The sequence below is a fragment of the Heteronotia binoei genome, chromosome 10 (genome assembly GCF_032191835.1).
Source record: "Heteronotia binoei isolate CCM8104 ecotype False Entrance Well chromosome 10, APGP_CSIRO_Hbin_v1, whole genome shotgun sequence".
Taxonomy (NCBI): Eukaryota; Metazoa; Chordata; class Lepidosauria; order Squamata; family Gekkonidae; genus Heteronotia; species Heteronotia binoei.
Genome location: NC_083232.1, coordinates 96504990 through 96529336, shown reverse-complemented (window position 1 = coordinate 96529336; position 24347 = coordinate 96504990). Strand labels below are relative to the sequence as shown.

Sequence of the window (24347 nt, the reverse complement as noted above, 5' to 3'; positions counted from 1 at the left end):
CAAGGAACTCTGTTAAAGACTATTTTCCCAAAAAGCCTAAGGCTAAGGCCTCAGGAAAAGCAAGCAGCCCTGCAAGCAAGATGGCGTCGGGAGAAGGGGAAAACACAGCAGCAGACCTAGCTTCATTTCGTTCTGAGGTAATGGAGGCTTTTCAAAAACTGGAAAAAAATATGACTGACAAAATATCTGCCATGATCCAGCCCCTTTCTGCTCAGTTGGAGGGTTTCAAAACGTCCTTAGAGAAGGTGGCAGAGACTGCAGATTCTGCTTTTAACATGGCATGTGCTGTGCAGGAGGACACTCAGTATTTTTATAAAAGAGATGAATGGGCCACTGATAAAATTATTGCACTTGAGAACCAACTGAAAATGGGGAATGTTAAAATTCGCGGGCTCCCCGAGAACTCTGCCTCTCCCTCTGACCTAAAATCTCTTATAGCCTCCTGGCTATCAAAGGCATTGGGTTTTTCTGAATCTGATCTTTGTGCCCTGGAGGCTGCATATAGAATTGGCCCTTTGCGCACACAGAAAACTTCGTTGCCTAGGGACATTTTAGTCCGTTTCTCTTCTGCCTCAGTTAAATCCAAGCTGCTGCAAAAAGCCCGGGCTATAAATCCACTTCTGCTAGGAGATTACAACATCCAAATTCTACAGGATTTGTCTTCTGAAACCTTGCAAAGGCGGAAAATTTTGAAGCCAATTATTGAAATCCTGAACAGGGAAAACATCAGATATCGATGGGTTGCTTCGTACAAGCTGCAAGTTACTGTACAGGATCGGTCGTTTGTCGCTGGAGGCCTTGACTCAGGCCTAAGCATGCTGAGAGATTTGAATCTTCCTGTTCCCACCGGCCTTATAGAAGCAGTTTCACATGTTCACTCAATAACTTCAGACACTAGATGGCGTCGTGTGCCTATGAACCGTCCTGATCGGCCTGTTTCTCCTAGAAGCTAAACACTGGAACTGTTGCTATGCAGAAATCTTCCCTTTTTTGTGTGGATTCTTGACGTCCCCCCCCTTTTTTTTTTTTTCCTGACATATAAGCTTTGCCTACTGAACTGCTGACTTATAAGCTTTGCCTACGTGTAACTCTGTCACGGCTTAGAAATATGCTGATGATTGTTTCGTGCCTATGAAGCAATGTTTATATACGAAATTGGGGGGTCCCCCCCCCTTTTTTTTTTTTTGGTTATTTATATCTTTTGAACACAATGTTATGAATGTGAGGGAGTTATTAATTCAATTCAACTCATTAAAGGAAATCTTCTTGGTTGATTGGGTATGCATGATTGGAAGAATGGGGTGACTTGGAATATATAGTTTGAGTAGGAGCTGGAATGGGGAGGCTGGGTGTTGAGTGAGGGAGTGGGAGAGAGGGAGGGAGAGAGAGTGAGTGAGGGGGGGTAGATCAGAGTGAGAAACTTGAATAGTATGATTAGGGTTTTATATCAATATATTTCTTTCTACTATGAGTTAATGAATTGTCAGGACCTTTTCCCTTCCTGTGTGAATTGTTGAATGGAAATGAATCTGTGAGACAGAGGGTGGGTAGGGAATGTATGTGTGTGTCAGTTTGTGCCTTATGCTACTATGAAGGTTTGGAAACTTGTTTCCCTCACCATCATATCTCCCTACATAGGCTTATAAGTGGCTGAAGGATAGTTGGTGGGGAGTGTTTGGGGAGACCAGTATTTAATAGCGTTCATAGTTCTGTTTAAAGTTTCATTGTATTTTTATCATAGTGTCTTAAGTCTTACAATAACTTTGTGATCGAGATCTGATGCTGTTACACATGGTATATTAGTTTGCCTGTAATTATCTTTAATTCACTAACCTGAGTTGGTAAAAGGCACAGGTTTTATTATATGTGGCTTTCTAGGCATTTTAGCCTTGACTCGATCAGCTTTGTTTGGCCTTTCATTATAAACTTTCTATACATTCGGCTCTGTTATTCTGTTTATAAATTTTATTTTTGCTGGGTTGATAGTGTTAAATATAAGCATTTTTGGCAGAGAGGGAGAATGGAGAACTTCAGTTTTTTTTAATTAGCTCCATTTGGTAGTTGTTGCTAGTTGTGTGGTGTCTTCAGTAACGAAGACTTCCGCTTCAAATTTATCCTTTTAAGTAAATAGTTGTTGTTTTCCCAAGTTTGGGTTAACAGAGTTGGAGGGTGAGTTAGTGGCTAGTGTCTGTTAATGCTAGACCACTGGTGTTGGTTATGGTTTTTTGTTTGTGTTACGGGCAGCATAACTGTATTGAATTATTATGGATTTAGTTGGAAGTTTTTTAAAGCCTTTGATCTGAAATCTGTCCTCATACCTTTGAAATTTGATCTACAGGATTCGCCTCTAGCTATCCTGGTGGCACCTGGGTTCAAAGCTATGAATTGCAATAATTTTGATAACCTTGGTTATTTCCTCTTTCAATTATGGCAGAGTGCCACTTGAAATTTCTATCTCTAAACTGTAATGGGCTAAATAATTTAATTAAGAAAAAACGGGTTGCCTCTGCCATCTCTCATCAGAAACCAGATATAGTTTTTTTGCAAGAAACTCACCTTAAGGGTAACCAGCCCAAGGTCTTCCAGTCAAAATTTTTTGCTCATCAATTTCAAGCTTACGGGTCCTCCAAAGCAAGAGGTGTGGCCATCTTAATAGGTAAATCAGTCCAATTCACTTTTGAAAATTCCTCAATTGACCCTAGGGGTCGGTATATTTTTATCAATGGGGTCTTTAATGGTAGCCCTTATACTCTGGCATCGGTGTATGCTCCAAATGATGGACAAATTGCATTTATTAAAGATACGTTGTCACAACTTCAAACTTTTCATAAAGGGCCCATTATTTTGGGAGGAGATCTCAACTATGTTGTCAATCCTTCTTTAGATAGATCTCAAAAAAGCCTGCTACCTCTATCTGCCAATAAATGGTCTCAATCAAAAGATTCGAATGGCCAAAATGATTTAGCTCAAATCTTTCAATCCTATAATCTGTCAGACATTTGGAGAAGCAGGCATCCAAAAGAAAGAGACTATACCTTCTTTTCTTCTCGTCATCAAACTTATTCCAGAATAGATTTTCTTTTAGTTTCGGATTCTATTTCTAACCTTTTTTTTAAAGTAGACATTGGCCCAATGATTTGGTCTGATCATGCATGGTTGGAAGGTTATATGTCAGGAATCACTGAAAGATCTTTTTCTTTTAATTGGAGATTGGATAGTAAACTACTGTCTATGAAATCGGTTACAGATTCCATTGAAAAAGACATTAAAGAATTTTTTCAATTCAATACTGAGTGTGGAGTACCTCAGCATATAGTTTGGGACTCGTTTAAAGCTGTAATTCGTGGCAGATTTTTGGCTATTGCCTCTTCGTATAAAAAAGAAAAAGACAAAATTAGATCAGATTTGGTTGCCAACATTACCAAATTGGAAGAGAAATTTAAAAAATTTGGTAGCAAAAAAACTTATTCAAAACTTCTTATAGAAAGGAAAAAATTAGAATCTTTTGACGTCTCCAAGATTCAAAAACAAATGGCTTATATAAAACAAAAATATTGGTTTCGAACTCCTCAATCCCTTAAACTCCTATCATGGAAGGTTAAAAAGAGAATATCCTCAATGGCTATTTCTTCCATTCGTTCTAAATCCGGTACCTTGAAACATTCCACTAAGGATATTGTAGGAGTTTTTAAAAAATACTATTCATCTCTATATTCCTCCCAGCATCCAGCATCAGACCTTATTTCATCTTTTTTAGACACTCACTCAGTTATTAAGCCTGTTTCTCCTGAGGTTAAATCCCTTTTGGACAAACCTTTTACTGCACTTGAAATACAGGAGACTATCAAGTCTATGAAATCCAATAAATCTCCAGGCCGAGATGGCTTTATACCAGAATTTTATAAATTTTTTAATACTTTGTTGGCTCCCATCTTGGCGGACGCCTGTAATCAGTTTGTACAGTCTGGTTCTTTTCCAGTTACTTGGTCACAGGCAAAAATCATTCTTCTTCCAAAGAAAGACAAAGACTTGCTAGACCCTAGTTCATACAGGCCGATATCGCTCCTTAATTGCGATTACAAGATTTTTACAGCAGCCCTGGTGGCTAGGCTTAATACTTTTATAGGGAACTACATTCATCCTGACCAATCGGGCTTTATCCCACACCGTGAGTTAACGGACAATACTAGAATGGTCCTTGATGTTATTCAATACTGCCGGAAATTTAATATTGAGTCTTCCTTTATCTTGTCTATTGATTTTGAAAAAGCCTTTGATTCCGTTGAAGTTCCTTATCTTACAACCTTACTGCAGAAAATGAATTTTGGCCCGAATTTTCTGAAGATAATCCATTCTTTATATAAGTCGCCTTCTGCTATTCTTTCTATTAATAATTTGGATTCTGAAGAATTTAATCTTTTCAGAGGGACGAGGCAAGGTTGCCCCTTGTCTCCTCTGCTTTTTGCAATCGCAATTGAACCTCTTGCTAATGCTATCCGTAATACCAATATTATTGCTGGTATCCCTATTAGAAAGAAACAAATTAAGGTGTCTTTGTTTGCAGATGACCTAGTGCTTTTTGTTACAAAACCTAAGACTTCTTTACCAGCTGTCTTTGATTTATTATCTGTATTTTCTTCTATATCGGGTCTTCGAGTAAACCCATCTAAAACCATTCTTTATCCCATCACAATTTCAGATGCTCTCCAAGATTCCATCTACTCAAATTATCACTTCAAAAAAATGGATAGATATTGGACATATTTGGGGATCAATATACCTTTAAAATTGGGAGATATTTTTAAAGTCAATCATCACTTATTGATTAAGGACATTCTTACTATGCAAAAGAATAAAAATTCTTCACTCATTCCCTGGAATGAAAAAATTCAGATTATTAAATCTTTTATTTTTCCCAAATTTCTGTTTTTATTTCGAGCCATTCCTATTCTTATTCCTGAGGACTTATTTGTGGGTTGGCGTCGTTCGTTCTTAAGATACATTTGGAACAAGGGCTTATCTAGAATAGGGTATGCAACTCTTATTCGTTCTAAATCCTCAGGTGGTCTGGCTCTTCCGGATCTGCATAAATTTTATGAAGCTGCCATTTTAGGAGGCCTTGTCAGATACCATGATGCTGATTTAAATTCAGGCTGGAAGGTCCTAGAAGATACCTATCTAAATAACAAATCGTTTCAATCTACATTATGGGAATTTCCAAAGAAGAGACCTCCTAATATCTCCTCCAACCTTTTCCTTAAAGCCATTTTTCAGATTTGGGACAAACGCCGCCTCTTTTTAGCCCCTCCTATGTCTCCACTATCTCATTTTATGGATGTTTCTTGGTTTCAACCGGGGTTTTTTTACAAGTCTTTTCCAATTTGGAAAAAATATAATCTTTATAGGTTTGTGGATATTTTGTCCAATGGAAAAGTGCTCGACAAAAAATCTTTAGAAGAGAAAACTGGTGGGACAAAAATCCCATGGTTTGAATACTTGCAAATTAACAACTTGGTGACATCACTCTCAAAGAAATACAATTTCAATCGACCTCTTACTTTCTTTGAATCCTTGCTACAATCTCCTTTTTTAAAGCGGAAGGGACTGATTTCATTTATCTATAAGGGTTTGCTAGACATTGATGCTGTTGATTTGTTATCCTATCAAGAAATTTGGCAAAGGAATAGTTCAATTAATTTTCAGGAGGATGTTTGGCAACAAATCTGGTCATCTCCTTCGTTTGTTTCAAAATCATTGAATATACAATTACAAACTCAAAAAATTTTGTTCCGGTGGTATTTAACACCTCAGAGATTAAGCCATATGGCGATAAATCAATCCTCCAAATGTTGGAAAAATTGTGGAGAGGTGGGCACATTTATACACTGCTGGTGGTCTTGCCCGAGGGTGCAGTCGTTTTGGGCAGTAATTGTGGCAAAAATCAAGGATATCACGGGCTATAGTTTACCCTTAAGATTGGAACTCATTTTGCTTGACTGTTGGAAAGGTATTTCTATTACTTCTCTCAATAAATCCCTGATATCCCTTTTACTAGCTGCTGCTAAAATGGTGTTAGCCCAATTTTGGAAATCTCCCAATATTCCTCCAGTTAAAGCCTGGTATGCTAAAATCTGGGAGGTCTATGCTATGGACAAGATAGCAGATAGTTTATGCAATATAAATAATTCAGAAGGTAACGATTCTCTGATGTACAAGTGGCTTCCATTTCTTAAATTTTCTTTTAGTCCTGTAGATCAGATGCGTACATGTATTCCTGGTAGATATTATGACATTATTAATTTGATGTAATTAACATATGGACAGAGTACTTATTTTTTAATTCAGCTGCCAAGTATGTATGTATGTGTGAATGTATGTATGTGTTGTTTTGTTTGTATTTTGTGTATATATATATATTCTGTTTTCTACTGGTATGCTATGCTTATACACAAAGAATGATTGCAGATACAGTCATTGATTGCTTTATTTGTATGTTTACTAAATTCAATAAAAAAGTTTTTGGACATAAAAAAAAAAAAAAAAAAAAAAAAGAAACTTGTCAACAAAAAGGATCACGCGACCCTATACATATTGTCTGTAATATATTAATTTTGTCAGATCTGCTATATTCCATGGTTTGAATAGGTATGGCGAAAAAGTTTATGCATTTCCAATAAGGAGTTATACATACTGGTGCAGCACTTTATAAGCTCTGTACTATTTCAAGCCCTATATTCTGAACCAAATCTATCAAGCAACACTGCCTCTGGGTCTCACGGGATTTTATATTCTGTAATTTTAGCTTGAATTTATTTTAGCACAGAAGCCAAAAGCACCTGGACTTTTTACAGACTTCACAAAATATGAAATTGTTTCGTTCCATCAGCAGCATACATCAACTGCTGTTTCATATATGCTTGATAATTTATGTGCTGTTAAATACTATCCAAATCTCATTTTAAAATTATTATCTGTTGAGATCATTTTTAGTACTGTTTCCCAAATCCCATCGTGGCTAATGCATCACAACTCTCTCCCCCTAAGACCCTTTCCCACTTTATCACCTGCATTTCATTCCTAGAGACTTGATTTAACTTCAACGTGTAAATATTGGAAATACTTCCCAGCACCTGCTTGTGTATAATTTTTTTTTTAAAGGCTCCATTCCACACATACACACACACACCCCGACATCTAACCTGCATCTTAACCTGAGTAGTTTTGCTAAGAAACTCCTTGCAGTTTCATTCCATTTCCATCTTGCAATGAAAGTCAGGAGATGGTTCTGGTCTGAACCTAACTGAGATTAACTAGTTCCTAACTCTCTACCGCAGGGGCGGCCAAACTTGCTTAATGTAAGAGCCACATAGAATAAACGTCAGATGTTTGAGAGCCACAAGACATGAACATCAGATGTGGGAGAGGAAGGAAGGAAGGAAGGAAGGAAGGAAGGAAGGAAGGAAGGAAGGAAGGAAGGAAGGAAGGAAGGAAGGAAGGAAGGAAGGAAGGAAGGAAGGAAGGAAGGAAGGAAGGAAGGAAAATAGATGGGAAAGGGGGAGAGAGTAGTGGAAAGAAAGCAACTTTAAATGCATTCTCCAAGTCACTGGCTCTTTGCAGAAGTGAGGGTTGATTCAAAAGCAATTTGCCTTGGGAAAGTATAAGCATCACTTTCTGATGAAAATGGATACGTTCTCAGGGAATGAGCACCCCTGGACACACAACTCGCTAAGCATTTACAAGAGTATTTATATTGTGCTGTGCAGGGGAGGTCAGTGGCTGTGTGGTAGAGCATCTGCTTGGGAAGCAGAAGGTCCCAGGTTCAATCCCCGGCATCTCTAACTAAAAAGGGTCCAAGCAAATAGGTGTGAAAAACCTCAGCTTGAGACCCTGGAGAGCTGCTGCCAGTCTGAGTAGACAAGACTGACTTTGATGGACCGCGGGTCTGATTCAGTATAAGGCAGCTTCATAGGTTCATATGCTCATGGTAGGTTGACACTGCTTGGCCAACAGAGCTTCACGGCACAGAATGTTCACAAACATTCCAGCTGCTCCATCAACAAAGCTGCCAGATCAGATTTTTACTACCTCTGTCACTCCTCCATACTTGGACTTAACTTCTGAGTAAACACAAATAAGGCAATGCTGTTTTCAATCTAAAGGAATGGGATCAATAGTCCCTTTGGGGCTCACAGAACTTGCGTTTCACGGTACCTTGGATGCTGGCCAACTTGCTCTGCAGTGATCGCTTCTACTAACTACACCTCAACCGATCCCTCACTCACCTTGTTCTGGTCTCGCTCCTTTTCCCTGCGGGGCTGCCGCTGGATTTCGCACAAGCTGCCCCGAGCTGGCGAGGTGCCCCGCCCCTTTTCAAGTTCCCTCCGCGGCAGACAGAAACCGGTTTTCAGAGGATCCTGCCTGCTGTGGAGGGAACTTGAAGAGAGGCGGAGCAACTCGCTGGTCCAGGCAGTTTGTGCGAAGAAGAGGAGAGTGAGAGCAGCGTACGTTTAGTGGGAAATCGGTCCTCATGTTTCCCCCATGTATGGCACCATGCAGAGTCAAAGACACATTCTGGGGACTCCATGCTTCTCAGGGGCATGAGGGCATGATTGGGATCGGGACTGCAGTGTGCATGGAGAATTGGCTTAGATTTCTCTCTCACACACACACAGTTTTCCCAACGTTGACTGGCACTGGGTATCATCTATCTCAGGGGTGGCCAAATTGCGGCTCAGAAGACATATCGTGCGGCTCTCAAAGTTCCCACCACCCCATTGGTTAGCTTGGAGAAGGCATTTTTCTCTTTAAATCACTTCTCCAAGCCAAGACAGCTGGCAGCCTGGAGAAAGCATTTAAAGTTAAAGTGTGCTTTCTTTCCACTTCTCTCTCCCACCATCTCCCTCCCTCCCCCCCCTCAAACATCTTGATGTCTTGTGGCTCTCAAATATCTGACATGAGGAAACTTCATTCTAATACCTTTTGCCAAGTGAAATTTTCTTCTAGCGGTGACTTGACTAGTAAAATCCCAGTGTTAAAGGGGGTTAAACAAGGTTGCGTGCTGGCCCTGCATCTTTTTAATTTATTTTTAACTGACCTGGCTCAGTTTCTGAACCCTATTAATGGTCATCCGCCTAAACTTGCAGGCCAAGTGGTCCTCTTATTACTTTATGCCGATGACACTACCATCCTCTCTTGTACAAGAGTGGGCCTGCAAAGGTATCTGAATGCCTTTTACAACTACTGTAATTGTAATTCACTTTCTATCAATTATGCCAAATCTAAAGTAGTTGTTTTTTCAAATTGCTGGCGCCCACAGAGATGGTTTATTGGCAACTCAACAATTGAGCAAACAAAATTTTTTAAATACTTGGGGATCACTTTTAATCACAAGTTAAGCTGGGTTTCACATCGTAACAACACCATCAACTTGGCTAAATGTTCAGCTGCTCAAATTAAACAGTTTTTCTTTGCAAGGGGCAACCAATTAGTTCCAGCAGCAATTAAAGTGTTCAAAGCCAAAACGCTTGCCCAAATTCTCTATGGTATCCCTGGTATCCCAGCTTTTACCAGGAATGTGGAGGGCATTCAAGCCTCATTCTTTAGACAAATTCTTGGTTTGCCAAAATGTGTGTCCTACTTTGCTCTTTGCTCTGAAGTGGGTCAGTCTTTGGTGGAGACAAAAGCTTAGATTGCAATGTTTAAATTCTGGCTCAAAATTCACTTTAGAACAGATCCTAACAGCCTTCTTGATTGTATGAAAAGAGACCCATATATTTCATCCTGGACAGCAGTGCTTCTGTCCAAACTCAATCAATTGGGGTTAGAGGTAGGTGATTTTTCTACCTCTGATGAGTCATATATCTTCAGATGTATTAAATTGAGACTGTGGGAATCGGAGGAAACGAAATTACGGCCAACAGACCCTTATATTTGCTCTCCAGCTTCCTTAGGTCTCTATGCTTTCTGTGGCAAAATGCCCAATTATCTATCAGACTTAACCAGTCCAAGTCATCGCAGGGCATTTATGTTGGCTAGACTAAACGCGTTTCCCTCCAAAGTTTTACAAGGGAGATATCAGCGAGTCCCTTTAGCCGACAGACTTCGCTCCTGTGGAGCGAATACTCCTGACTCAATCCAGCACATATTGCTTGATTGTTCTTTTTACCATAACCTCCGTAAAGATTTATTTGGCAAGCTTTCTTTCCCCCCAGATTTGTCTATTCTGCCACCCTGTTATTATCTATTGAGTGATACTGAGGGGGTGGTTAGTGAGGCTGTGGCCAAATTTCTGGCTGACATCCTTAAATTTAATTCTGACCATGTCTGAACGCATCTGTAAGCTCCGTTTCATTTTGATTTTATCTCCAACGTTTAAATTTTTATATTCTGTGTATTTTTATTTGAATCTATTATGCCATTAAAGGTTTGGTATGGTATGGATCTGACATTTATTCTACGTGACAGTTACGTTAAGCAAGTCTGGCCACTCTTGATCTATCTGTTCTGCTAGGAAAACAGACACGTAGCCGTATCAGGACACATCCAGCCCCGCAACAGGGCTCACCACACCCCCTCCAGGGCCATTTCCCATCAAGCAAATGGTGTGGGGGAAGGTCTGAGCCCTCTTGCCTAGGTGTCACAGTCCCATTCCAAAATGGGCCCCCACACGCCTGGGATGCATGGAACTCCCAGAATGCACTGGAGATCTAACCTGAGGGTTTGCCTTGGAAAATCCTAATGTGTCAACTGGGCAGAAGACAACGGCAAGATCTTACCTGTAAGGGCTCCATCCGGCTAGATCCATCCGACATTCCTGTCACATTCATTTCCCGAACCGTAGCATTGCTTCTGGGTCGATGTCGTGTGATGTATTCATACGTGCTCAACCTCTTACCCACTGCACACAAAAAAGGTATTTGTACTTTTTTTTTTTTTAGCTTTTAATAAACTCCAGTTTTCTTAGTTCAGTAGCTTCAAGTGGTGACATCACATCAGCAGAAGTGAACTTAACTAGGTATAATCTGAATGGTGATATGGTATGGCAATCTTATTCAAACCAGCAAAACAGCTGTCGCTACTGTGGACATGGGGTGTGTGCTTGTGGCCCCAGCAGCCAGAGGTGAAAGGCTACTTTTGCTTTTCCTGCAATAATGTCTCCAACTGTGATTTACTCCCCCCTTCCCTGTGCCCTTAAGTAAGACTGAGTGAAAGGGCCAAGCACACACACACCCCTTGGAATTCACTGTTGCAGGAAGTAGTTTTGGACACAAGCATAGACAGCTTCAGGAGGGGACTGGATAAACATCTGGAGCAGTGGTCCATCAGTGACTATTAGGCACTGGGACAGTGATGCTTTGTATTCTTGGTACTTAGGGGGGGCAAGAGTGTGTGTGGGGGGCTTCTGAAGTTTTGACCCCACTGGTGGACCTCCTGATGGCACCTGGGTTTTGGCTACTGTGTGACAAAGACTGTTGGACTGGATGGGCCATTGCCCTGATCCAACATGGCTTCTAAAATGTTCTTATGTCTGGGGCAGTGATGCTCTGTCTTCATGGTGTTTGGGGGGCCACAGTGGGAAGGCTTCTGGAGTTCTGGCCCCACTGGTGGACCTTCTGATGGCACCTGAGTTTTGGCCACTGTGTGACACAAGCGTAGGACTGGGTGGGCCACTGGCCTGATCCAGCATGGCTTCTCTTATGATCTCACATCACTAGATCATCAGCTAGCTAAGAAAGGGAATCTAGCCCCGGAGAATCCATTCTGCTCTTGTCTGTAGATCCAACCTCTCAGTTTATTTATTAATTAAAATATTTCTAGCTTCCCTTTCTTCTTGGTTCAAGGCAGCTTACAACAATAGTTCAAGCATCCCCTGCTAAACCCAAAGATAAAATTGCAAACCCCAAATCTGCCCCCTTCTGAAAAGATGCCTGCCATTCAACCTCCTTCAAAAGCCCTGGCAAAAAGTGAGGTCTTGCAGGGCATCCTGAAGATCTCCAAGGAGGGGCCCCATCTCACCTCTTTCGGGATCCCCTTCCACAGAGCTGGAGCCACGATGAAAAAGGCCCCGGCAGTGGGTGGGTGAGAGAAATGCTGGCCACAAGGAAATGGGGAAGGAATATAGTGCTGGATATGGGGGAGCACCTTCCACCCACGCTGCAGGCAAACTTGCTTCGGTCTGACATTTCCAGAAACATCAGATCAAGGAATGAGAAACTGCAGAAGGCGACTGCTGCAGCATTAAAAAGTTTAGGACAGGGGTGGCCAAACTGTGGCTCGGTTGGCACGTGGCCCTTTCATAAATATTGTGTAGCCCCCAAAGCCCCCATTGCCCCACTGACAGGCTTGGAGAAGGCATTTGTCTCTTTAAATCATTTCTCCGAGCCAAGCCTGCCAGCAGCTTGGAGAATACATTTAAAGTTAAAGTTGCTTTCTTTCCACCTCTTCCTCCCCATCTATTTGCCTTCCTTCCTTCCTTCCTTCCTTCCTTCCTTCCTTCCTTCCTTCCTTCCTTCCTTCCTTCCTTCCTTCCTTCCTTCCTTCCTTCCTTCCTTCCTTCCTTCCTTCCTTCCCCTCCTGCCCTCAAACATCTGACGTTCATATCCTGCAGCTCTCAAGCATCTGACATTTATTCTATGTGGCTCTTGCATTAAGCAAGTTTGGCCACCCCTGATTTAGGAGTTTAAAGTGCCCGGACAGAAAAGGGAGGGGGTAGCAAGACCAGTTATCCTCAGCCAAGAGTAAAGAGGAGGAGAAGAGGAGGAAGTGGCGGCGGCAGCAACTGCAGCCTGGTATGCCATAGGCTGTTTCTTTCCTCCCATTTTGAGCAGCCCATGAATGACAAGCAAACTCAGTAGAGAGGGAGGCTTTGCTGACAACCTGGCAATTCCTGGGAGACCATAAGAGAAGCCACGTTGGATCAGGCCAACACTCTGTGTCACACAGTGGCCAAAAAAACCAGGCACCATCAGGACGTCCATCAGCGGGGCCAGGACACTAGAAGCTCTCCCACTGTGCCCCACCCCAGCACCAAGAATACAGAGCATCACTGCCCCTGACAGAGTTCCAACAATACGCTGTAGCTAATAGCCACTGGTGGACCTCTGCTTCAGATGTTGATCCAATCCCCTCTTGAAGCTGTCTATGCTGGCAGCTGTCACCACCTCCTGTGGCAGTGAATTCCACATGTTCATCACCCTTTGGGTGAAGAAAGCAGGAGGCACTACCCAGGGATTCTGCTTAAAAGGAAAGAGGCAAGCGGCAAACTAGCCGGGGGGTTTATGCATAAAACTGTGCTCTGTGCACCTAGTGAGCTGCCCAGGATTTGACTTAAAGAAACGGTTTATTATTATGTCAGAACGCAGCCATCAATGAGAGCGTTTCTAGTGAAATTAAGCGGCGGCATCACTGGCTGGCAGCCAGTAAAGAAATAACCACACTTTTATATGGTGTTGCGTTTGGCGGCTGTGAAATTTCTGACCCTCATTGTCTGACCGAGTGGGATAGCACGGAATGTTCACAAACATTTCCACTGCTCCACGACCCAAGCTGCTAGACAGCAAGATCAGATGAGACCGGCATCTAGATCATTCCTCTATACTTGCTGGGGAGCGGGAGCACAGCTGCCTGTCCACTCAGGACACCCGTCCCATCCCTGGCACCGTCAAGCAACCAGACGCTGGCGTAACACTCGCAAGTGTAAAAGCCGGCACGTCGTACAGATTCACACAGCTAATACTCCAGTAGGAACCCACCGGGTTGTCAAGATCCCTTGCCATTTTAGCATGTCCGTTTCCTGTGTTTTACTTGTAAGGAGGCTGGGGGGAGGGGAAGGAATAGGCTTGCTTGAATTTTGGCTGGCTTTCACTTCGCAACTCACAGAAGTAACCATTTCTGCCGTACAAAAGGTCATGTCATCTGTTTGTACAGACAGCACATCTACCCACTGTCTGCCATGAGAAAGAAAGCAGCGGGAAGTGGTAGAGCATCTGCTTGGTAAGCAGAAGGTCCCAGGTTCAATCCCTGGCATCTCCAAAAAAGGGTCCAGGCAAATAGGTGTGAAAAACCTCAGCTTGAAACCCTGGAGAGCCACTGCTGGTCAGGGGAGGGACGGTGGCTCAGTGGTAGAGCATCTACTTGGTAAGCAGAAGGTCCCAGGTTCAATCCCGGCATCTCCAAAAAAGAGTCCAGGCAAATAGGTGTGAAAAACCTCAGCTTGAGACCCTGGAGAGCCACTGCTGGTCAGGGGAGGGACGGTGGCTCACTGGTAGAGCATCTGCTTGGTAAGCAGAAGGTCCCAGGTTCAATCCCGGCATCTCCAAAAGAGGGTCCAGGCAAATAGGTGTGAAAAACCTCAGCTTGAGACCCTGGAGAGCCGCTGCCAGTCTGAGTAGACAAGACTGACTTTGATGGACCAAGGGTCTGATTCAGTGTAAGGCAGCTTCATATGTCTATATGGAAAGCAGTTCATAATATTCGGGCGGGCTTTTTGGCCCTGTAATTGAGGCGGGCTGCTTAACGGCCCTAGATGAGGTATATAAGACTGGACACCACACAAGTGCTCCAGTTCTGACACTAACGTGGATGCTACATATCTATCTATCATTAAGGACAACTTTCTGAACAAACTGAAAGTCTCTTTATTTCCTCCTTTATTCAGTCCCAGAGCTGGCACGTGTAACCTGTTCCTGCATCTGTAACATTTTAAGAACATGTGCCTTTGGGCATGTTATGCACATATTTAAGCATCTGGTTGTTTCAAAGACAGGATGGTGTGCTAGTCAATATTCAGTATTCAAAGACCTTTATTGGCATACCTACAGTCAAAAGCAAATAACAACGTACATAATAATACTGCAGGTTCAAAACTCCTAGATACAATTCCAATAGAAATCAATCATGGATACTATAACAGCAGGGAATCCAGAAGACTGGTACAAAGTCCTTATTCCTTCCAGAACAATTACTTCTCCAACGAAACAAGTTCTTAAAAAGCCATTTTCATGGTTGTTATTCCAAATACGTTGTAAGATATTATAAGATTCTGGAAGGAATAAGGACTTTGTACCAGTCCCCATGGTGCACAGTGATAAGCTGCAGCTTTGCAGTCCAAGCTCTGCTCACGACTTGAGTTTGATCCCAGTGGAAGCTGGGTTCAGGTAGCCAGCTCAAGGCTGACTCAGCCTTCCGTCCTTCCGAGGTCTGTAAAATGAGTACCTAGATTGCTGGGGGGAAAGTGTAGATGACTGGGGGAGGCAATGGCAAACCACCCCACAAAAGTCTGCTGTGTAAACTTCATGATGTGACGTCACCCCAGAGTCGGAAACAACTGGTGCTTGCACAGGGGACTACCTTTACCATTTTTTTACCAGTCTTCTGGATTCTCTGCTGTTCATGTTATACTACCCAGGATTGATATCTATTGGAATAGTATCTAGGAATATTGCGATATTATTATGTACTTTGTTAGTCGTAAATTTTTGGATGTAGAAAATTGAAGTACAAGTATATACAGTATTAGTAAATATTGTCACAATGTTACGATTTTTTCTGCTTGTTGTGATGACTCTCACATTGTTGTAGATTTTCTGGGCTGTATGGCCGTGGTCTTGGTATTGTAAGACCTGACATTTCTCCAGCAGCCGTGACTGGCATCCTCAGAGGTCTAACAAAGAAGGCAAGAGTTCTCTGTGTGTCAAAGTGAGAAGAAGATGGTAGGCAGGTAATTTATATCTACACAGGAAGGTGGGGTAGGGCTGAGTCATTATCTTGTAGAGGTTTCCCAGGCTGTGACATGCTAAGGGAGGAGTTTCCCAAAGGACTCTGGGAATGAGCTTCCCTAATAGCTCATCCCTAACCCACCTTCCTGAGTAGATATAAATTACATGCATACCATCTTCTTCACACTTTGACACAGAGAGAACTCTAGCCTTCTGTGTTAAACCTCTGAGGATGCAAGGGGTTTCACTGCTGGCGAAACATCAGGTTCTACAATGCCAAGACCACGGCCATATATCCTGGAAAATCTACAACAACTAATGAACTCCAGCCATGAAAGCCTTCAAGAACATATTGACTCTCACGTTGTAACCTCCAAGTGGGACCTGGAGATCTTCCACGATTACAAATGAGCTCCAAGCAACTGTTTCTCCTGGAGAAAATGGATGCTTTGGAGTGTGGACTCCATGGCCTTATACCCTGCTTAAGTCCTGCCCCTCCCCAAGCCCCTCCCCTCCCCAGGCTCCACCCCCAAATCCTCCCCAGGTCTCCCAGCCCAGAAAGTCTGGCAACAGCTTCAATGAGGGAAAGGCTATCTGGCATCAAGGTCTCCAGGACAGTTTTGTGGAGCCAGCTGAGTTGCAAGGAAAGCTTTTTTGGTAGCAAGAACTCCTTTGCATATTAGGCCACATCCCCATTACGTAGCCAATCCTCCAAGAGCTTACAGTAGGCCCTGCAAGAAGAGCCCTGTAAGCTCTTGGAGGATTGGCTACATCAGGGGGGTGCGGTCTAATATGCAAAGGAGTTCCTGCTACAAAAAAAAAAGCCCTGGTTGCAAGAAAGGTCATGAACCAGCCAGCCAATGAATCGGCGGCAGCCACTGTTCCAATACGGTTCCACACTGGAAAGTTGAGAGCAGAATTCCCATGACATCACAGCCTCCCGGAAGCCTCTTACTCACAGAGGTAGAGATGAAACAGCAGCAGATGCCCCAGCAGCAGGAAAGAAATGAGCCCCAAAAGCAGCGTTACGGCAGCTACAGACATGAGGGCGACCGCTGTGCTCTCCACCGGAGCGATGGGAAGAAAGACCAGCCAGGTGTCATTCCTACCCATACCTGCCGGAGCAAAAAAAGAGGAGGTAAAACATTTGGGGTTCAAATCCTGCCCCCCCTCCCGGAAGTGACATTATTATGACGTCGCACAGCGCACCCCCTGGCCAGCAGCCCTGTCCCGTTTTCTTGGGAGCTGAGCACGGGCTGCTGGGGGCATTGTTTCTTCGCTCTGCGCAATCACCAGCCAGGCCCCTGCTCAGCTCCCTCCCTCCAAAGCGAGACAGGGCTGCTGGGCAGGAGGCATTCCGAGGAATCAAAGCGATGAAACAATGCCCCACGCGCCCCCTGCCCAGCCGGCCTCTTCCGTTTTGTAAGGGAGCTGAGCATGGGCCGTGGGGGGGCGTCGTTTCTTTGCTCCGAACAATTGGAGCAAAGAAACAACATGCCCCCTGCCCAGCAGCCCTGTCCCGCTTTGGCAGGAGCTGAGCAGGGGCCAAAGCGGGAGAGGGCGGCTGGGCAGGGGCCGTGGCGTTCTTTCTTTGCTCTGATCGCTCAGAGCGAAGAAAGAACACCTCACAGTATTAGGTAGATCCAAGTAGGCAGCCATGTTGTTCTGAAGTAGTAAAACAAAATAGGAATCAAGTGGCACCTTTAATTAAAACAATTTTATTTGGTAACATATGGCAACAAATTATATTTCTTGCATCATTAATAACTTCTTTTATTTATCCCATATATTATTTCTACCCACCCCTCCCCCCATTACTTGACCCCCGCCGGTGTTATTTACTTAAAGTACTAATGTTTAAAGGTACCCTTAAATAATAAAAACAAAAATTAATATTCTTCTTTTTTCTAAGACTTAATCATTATCAAAAATTGTCCAATGTCCTTTTATTTTCCACTCTTTTTCTACATATCTTCTGAACTTTTTACACTCCATCTTAAAAACTTCTAAATCATAGTCTCTTAAAATTCTTGTTAATTTGTCCATTTCACTCCATGTCATAACTTTTACAATCCGATCTCATTTCTCTGGTATTTTTTCTTGCTTCCACAACTGTGCATATAATGTCCTAGCAGCTGAAAGCAAGTACCAAATTATAGTTCTATATTCTTTTGGAAATTTTTCCATTTGTAATCCCAACAGAAAAGTCTGCAACTTTCTTAAATTCATATCCCAAGATCCTAGAAATTTCTTGTTGAATTATCTGCCAATATTTTTTGCTCTTTCACAAGTCCACCACATATGGTAGAAAGAACCTTCATGTTTTTTACATTTCCAACATCTGTTTGGCATCTTATTATTCATCTTTGCCAATTTCTTAGGAGTCATATACCATCTATACATCATTTTAAAACAGTTCTCTTTAATACTATGACACGTCGAAAGCTTCATAGAGTTCTTCCACAAATATTCCCAAGTTTCAATCTGTATTTCTTTATTTACATTAATTGCCCACTTAATCATTTGAGATTTCACTACTTCATCTTCTGTAGATCATTTTAAAAGTAATTTATATAATTTTGAAATTAATTTTTCGTTGACTCCAAGCAGAACTTTTTCCATTTCTGTTTGCTCTTTTCTTATTCCTTCAGTTTTAATGTCATTCTCCACCAAGCTCTTTATTTGTTGCATTTGAAATCAATCATATTTATTATTCAGCTCTTCAGCAGTTTTCAATTCTATTTTGCCATTTTTTATTTTTAATAGTTGATTATATGACAACCGCTTTTCTTCACCCTTCTCAGCTGTTATTTTTATCACTTCGGCTGGCACTATCCATAACGGTTTTCTCTCATCTCCATATTTCTTATATTTCATCCATGTATTTAGCAAGCTGTTTCTTATATAATGCTGAGAGAAAAAGCCATCTATCTTTTTTTCTCATAATACATATAAGCGTGCCAGACAAATTTATTTCCATGACCTTCCAACGCTAAGAGTTTTTTGTTTAACAACATTACCCATTCTTTTATCCATACTAAGCAAACTGCTTCATGATATAATTTTAAGTCTGGTAACTGAAATCCGCCTCTCTCTTTTGCATCTGTTAAAATTTTCATTTTAATTCTTGGTTTCTTCCCCGCCGACACAAACTCTGAAATTTTTCTTTGCCATCTATTAAATTGTTTACTGTTTTTCACAATCGGAATAGTTTGAAACAAATACATTATTCTTGGTAAAATATTCATTTTAATTGCGGCTATTCTACCCAACAGTGACAAATTAAGTTTATTCCACTTTATTCTTCATCCATCTTACGTCATAGCTTCTCATAATTATTTTTGAACAAATCAATATTCTTCATTGTTATCTCCACAACCAAATATTTTACCTTGGAGGTAACTTCACAGCCCATTAGTCTTGGCAATTCTTGTTGCTTATTTTTGCATATTTTTACATAGAAGTTTTGATTTTTTTTTATTAATACAAAGTCCCGTCAACTCCCCATATTCTTGTATTTTGGCTAACAACAAAGGTGTGACTTGTATGGGGTTTTCATTTATAAACATTATATCAGTTTGGTGTAGTGGTTAAGTGTGCGGACTCTTATCTGGGAGAACCGGGTTTGATTCCCCACTCCTCCACTTGCACCTGCTGGCATGGCCTTGGGTCAGCCATAGCTGTGGCAGAGGTTGTCCTTGAAAGGGCAGCTGCTGTGAGAGCCCTCTCCAGCCCCACCCACCTCACAGGGTGTTTGTTGTGGGGGAGGAAGGTAAAGGAGATTGTGAGCCGCTCTGAGACTCTTCGGAGTGGAGGGCGGGATATAAATCCAATATCTTCTTCTTCTTCTTCATCTGCAAATGCTCTGTATTTGTAACTAAATCCTTTTACTTTTAATCCTTCTATTTCTTTATCTTCTTGAATTTGCATCAGTAATATTTCAAGAGTCATTATAAACAACAGTGGGGAAAGTGGACAACCTTGTCTTGTACCTTTACTAATTATCATGTCTTCTGTAAGATCAGCATTTATACATAGCCTTGCATGTTGTTCAGTATATATTGCTTTTATCATCCTTATAAAGCTTTCTCCCAGCTCCATTTTCTCCATTACTGCAAACTTAAAATTCCAATTTAAATTGTCAAATGCTTTCTCTGCATCCACAAAGAATAATGCTACTTCCTTTTCTGGATGTCTTTCATAATATTCTACAATATTTACAACAGTTCTGATATTGTCTCTTATTTGGCTTTTGGGAAGAAACCCCTTGATCTTCCTTTTATAAAATTTATCAAATATTGTTTAAATTGTTCTGCCAAGATTCTTGTATATATTTTATAGTCATTATTTAATAATGAAATTGGTCTATAATTTTTTACGTTCGTAACATCTCTATCTTCCTTTGGAATCAACGAAATAACAGCTTCCTTCCATGTATTTGGTATTTTCCCTTTTGTTCTTATCATATTCATCAATTTCTGAAATTTCAAGATTAACTCCTCTTTGAGGGTTTAAAAAAAATTTAGCTGTATATCCATCTGGCCCAGGTGCTTTTCCATTTTTCATTGCATTAATTGCTGCTTCAATTTCTATTTTTTCAATTGGATCGTTCAAAACTTTTCGCATATTTTCTGCTAAGGGTGCTATTTTTATCTTTTGTAAGTACTCATCCATCTTTTCTTTCCTTATTTTAACACCTTTAAATAACATGTCATAATACTTAAAGAATTCTCTTTTTATTCCTTCTTGATCTACCACCTCTCTTCCATCCACCACAATTTTATTAATAATTTTACTTTCTCTCTTTTTTTTCAGTTGCCAGGCCAAATATTTTCCGGGTTTGTTTGCTCCCTCGAAAGATTTCTGCTGCAATCTTTTCAGATTCCATTCCAGTTCTTTATTTAACAAATGTCTCATTTGCGTTTGTAATATTGTAATCTCCCTTATAATTTTCTTTTTCCCTGGCCTTTTTCTCAGTTCCCCTTTTTTTTTCTTTATTTCATTTTGAATGTCCAACATCTGTTTTTCATTTGCCCTCTTATCTTTGTTATTCAATGTAATCAATATTCCTCTCATTACTGCACCTTTAAGACCAAGTCAGTTTTATTTAGAACATAAGCTTTCGTGTGCTCTCTAAGCACACTTCATCGGACGAGGAATTCGGCACAGTGAGCAGAGCCACACATAGCTGGTAGGCAATGGCTCAAAATTTATAACAATAGTGTCATTAACAGACACTCTCACATTTTGACATACTACTGTTTTGTTGCTTTCGCATGCTCATGCGACTCAGATCAAAGGTTTGCTCAATTTGTTAATTTTACTATTCTGTCATTGGATCTTAAATCTGTACCATTTTACATTCTGAGCCATTGCCTACCAGATAATTTTACTATTCTGCCATTGGTTCATAAATCTGTACCATTTTGCATTTTGAGTCATTGCCTACCAGCTACGTGTGGCTTTGCTCACTGTGCCGGATTCCTTATCTGATGAAGCGTGCTTAGAGCACATGAAAGCTGCCGTTCTGAATAAAACCAAGTTGGTCTTAAAGGTGCAACTTGACTCCTATTTTGTTGCACAGTATCAGGGTCAGTGCGAGCGGGGACGGAGAGGGGGCGCCCGCCCTCACCCCCAAGGTGCGGTGGTACCCCAGGTGGCCACCTACCTTGCCTACTCCCATGTGCTGGCCCTGCTCCCGAGAACATGACAGGGCTTTTACAACCTCTTTTCTACGGGTCTATTTGACCCTACAGGCAAGCATCACTGAACGCATTCGCTTCCGCAGAAACATTAACGGCACTTAGCAATGCACAGCTGATGCCCTGACAGCTAAAAGGTTTCAGCAAAAGCTTCGTCCTTGACAGTTTGAAGTTACGAAACTCATGTGGATGTTAAAATGGTTTCAGACTGGTTTCAAAGGGGAACCCTGCTGGTTTGCAGTAGAACAGTTAGATTTGAGTCCGGTAGAAAACATGATTTTTCAGGGGATGACCTTCCAAGAGTCAACACTCCCTTTGTCAGATCCAAGCAGGAATGGAGATCCTCAAATCCGTATATTCCAGTCTGAAGGTGAGGGTGATGTGGCAAAGAAAGGAAGCAACACACTGGGATACAAGGACTCAGGATCTCCACTCCTACTTGTATATAACAATGGAAGCCTGAACTCTCAGAAGCTTATACCCTGGAAGAAGAAGATGACGATGAAGAAGATCCAGAAGAATTATAGATTTATACCCCGCCCTTCTCTCTGAATCAGAGACTGAGGGCGGCTTACAATCTCCTTTATCTTCTACGTTCTTTATAAAGTTTACATCTCTGCTACTTAATCTTGAATAGGTACACACATGAGCTGAACCAAAATGGCCCGGCCCGACAAGGTTTCATCTCTGTCAGATCCGGCCCTCATAACAGATGAGTTTGACACTTCTTGTATAGATAGGTATATATAAAAGGCCTGGTACAGAAGCCAAGGCCTTCTGATAAGAAGAGCCTTGCTGGATTAGAGCAGGGGTCCATCTAGTCCAGCATCCTGTCTCACTCTGTCACCAGCTATTTCCTCTGGAGGTCCAACAGCAGGACACAGAGGCTGAGGCCTTCTCTTGGTGCTGGTATTTTTAAGGATTACTGCCTCTGAACATGGAGGATCTACTACTAGACCACTGGGTAAAAAAAAGATTTGAAGTCGATGGAACAATACTTTCAAACTGAGGAGACGTGCGGAGCGCTGCTGGATCCACAAAATACTGGACGAAGACATACAGGACCACCAGGATCAGCAGAAGAAGCCCGAGCACGGCTGAAGCCACCGCACTGAAGAAAAACCTGGACAGGCAGACACGAACAGAGAGAGTCACGACGAGGCAACAGCAGAGGCTTATGCAGCTTTGGTGTATAAAAGTACAGTTATTTCATTACAGATTCACAACAGTTTGGCTCCCCTAGAATCAGGGCTTTTTTTGTAGCAGGAGCTCCTTTGTGTATTGGGCCACCCCCCCCCCCCCCAATGTAGCCAATCCTCCAAGAGCTTAGTACAGGGCCTGCTCTAAGCTCCAGGAGGATTGGCTACATCGGGAGTGTGGCCTAACATGAAAGGAGTTCCTGCTACAAACAAAAGCCCTGCCGGCTAGAATGAAAGACAGAGAGCCCTACAGTACAAGCGACATCCCAGCATGCGTCTGTTGGATCTGCAAAAAATGTTTTACGTCTCATCCCACCCGGCTATCTTCATTGCACAAACTAGGGTTGCCAAATCCAATTCAAGAAATATCTGGGGACTTCGGGGGTGGAGCCAGGAGACTTTGGGGGTGGAGCCAGGAGACATTGGGGGCGGAGCCAGGAACAAGGGTGTGACAAGCATAATTGAACTCCAAGGGAATTCTGGCCATCACATTTAAAGGGACAGCAAACTTTTTAAATGTCTTCCTTCCATAGGAAATAATGGATAGGGGCACCTTCTTTTGGGGCTCATAGAATTGGACCCCCTGGTCCAATCGTTTTGAAACTTGGGAGATACTTTGGGGAGAAGCACTAGATACTATACTGAAAGTTTGGTGCCTCTACCTCAAAAAATAGCTCCTCCAGAGCCCCCGAAACCTCCAGATCAATTCCCCATTATACCCTATTAGAATCGATCTCCACATAGGGAATAATTAAGTTCTCAGCAGTCGTCTCCCTCCCCCACCCCACCCCGTTTCTGGCGACTCTGAAGCGAGGGATTGGCCTCTCTACTCACGAGTTGCTGCCAACTTCTTCAAAGTAACACAGACACACCATCCCAAGAGGAAGCCTTTCAATTGGAGACTGAAGCCTCCGGAGGTCAAAAGACACATGGTCCTCTGGGGGCGGGGCTTCCCCCTGCCGGCCAGCTGACTGGGGGCGGGAAGGAGCCTGGGAAAGCGGAAGAACCTCCGCTGGGACCTGGGGATTGGCAAGCCTAGCACAAACCCAGCACCCCCAGTCATTTTCATCCTACTTCATAGCTGCCAGCTTCCCAAAACAGGAGTCAGAAATTTCTGGACAAAAGATATGCTGTCATGTGTAGAATCAGGGCTTTTTTTGTAGCCAGAATACTTTTACATATTAGGCTACACACACCCCTGATGCAGCTAGGCTTGCCAATCCTCAGGTCTCCTGGTTCCACCCCCGAAGTCCCCAGATATTTCTTGAATTGGACTTGGCAACACTAGATGTAGCCAATCCTCCTGGAGCTTACAGGGCTTTTAGTTCAGGGCCTACTGTAAGCTCCAGGAGGATTGGTTACATCAGGGGGTGTGGCCTAATATGCAAAGGACTTCCTGTCCCCAAAATGTCCTGTGTAGACTCATATGAGCTGCCAGCTGTGGACACCAATCAGGCTAAGATAGATCCTTGCCCCGTTTCTACGCATGATGGCACAGGCATGCACATTCTTCCAATATCCCTCTGGAGCAGAGGCTTTCATGCCATATTGCCGGGACCTCTTCAGAAGCTTCTTGCAGGTCCCTTAGCAAGACAACCCGCTTCACTGAAAGACTGCTTGCCCTCTAGTTCTGAATCATCCTCTACAACAGGGCTCCCCAACGCAGCGCCCTGCACAATATAGAAACTCCCCACGCACCCCCAGTGACCCCTGCTCCATGCCCAGGAGAT

General features: G+C 42.5%; 1 protein-coding gene across 2 annotated transcripts in view; it reads right to left on the bottom strand.

Annotated features, from left to right (window-relative positions):
• LOC132578361 (palmitoyltransferase ZDHHC11-like) overlaps window positions 1-24347 on the bottom strand; it is a 67749-nt gene that overhangs the window by 3511 nt on the left and 39891 nt on the right. For both annotated transcript variants that reach the window (XM_060248305.1, XM_060248306.1), the window contains exons 5-7: window positions 22417-22541; window positions 16676-16831; window positions 10776-10897 (exon numbers count right to left, since the gene is read on the bottom strand). In XM_060248305.1, coding sequence (XP_060104288.1) covers window positions 10776-10897; window positions 16676-16831; window positions 22417-22541 — 403 coding nt within the window. The remainder of the gene's footprint in view (window positions 1-10775; window positions 10898-16675; window positions 16832-22416; window positions 22542-24347) is intronic.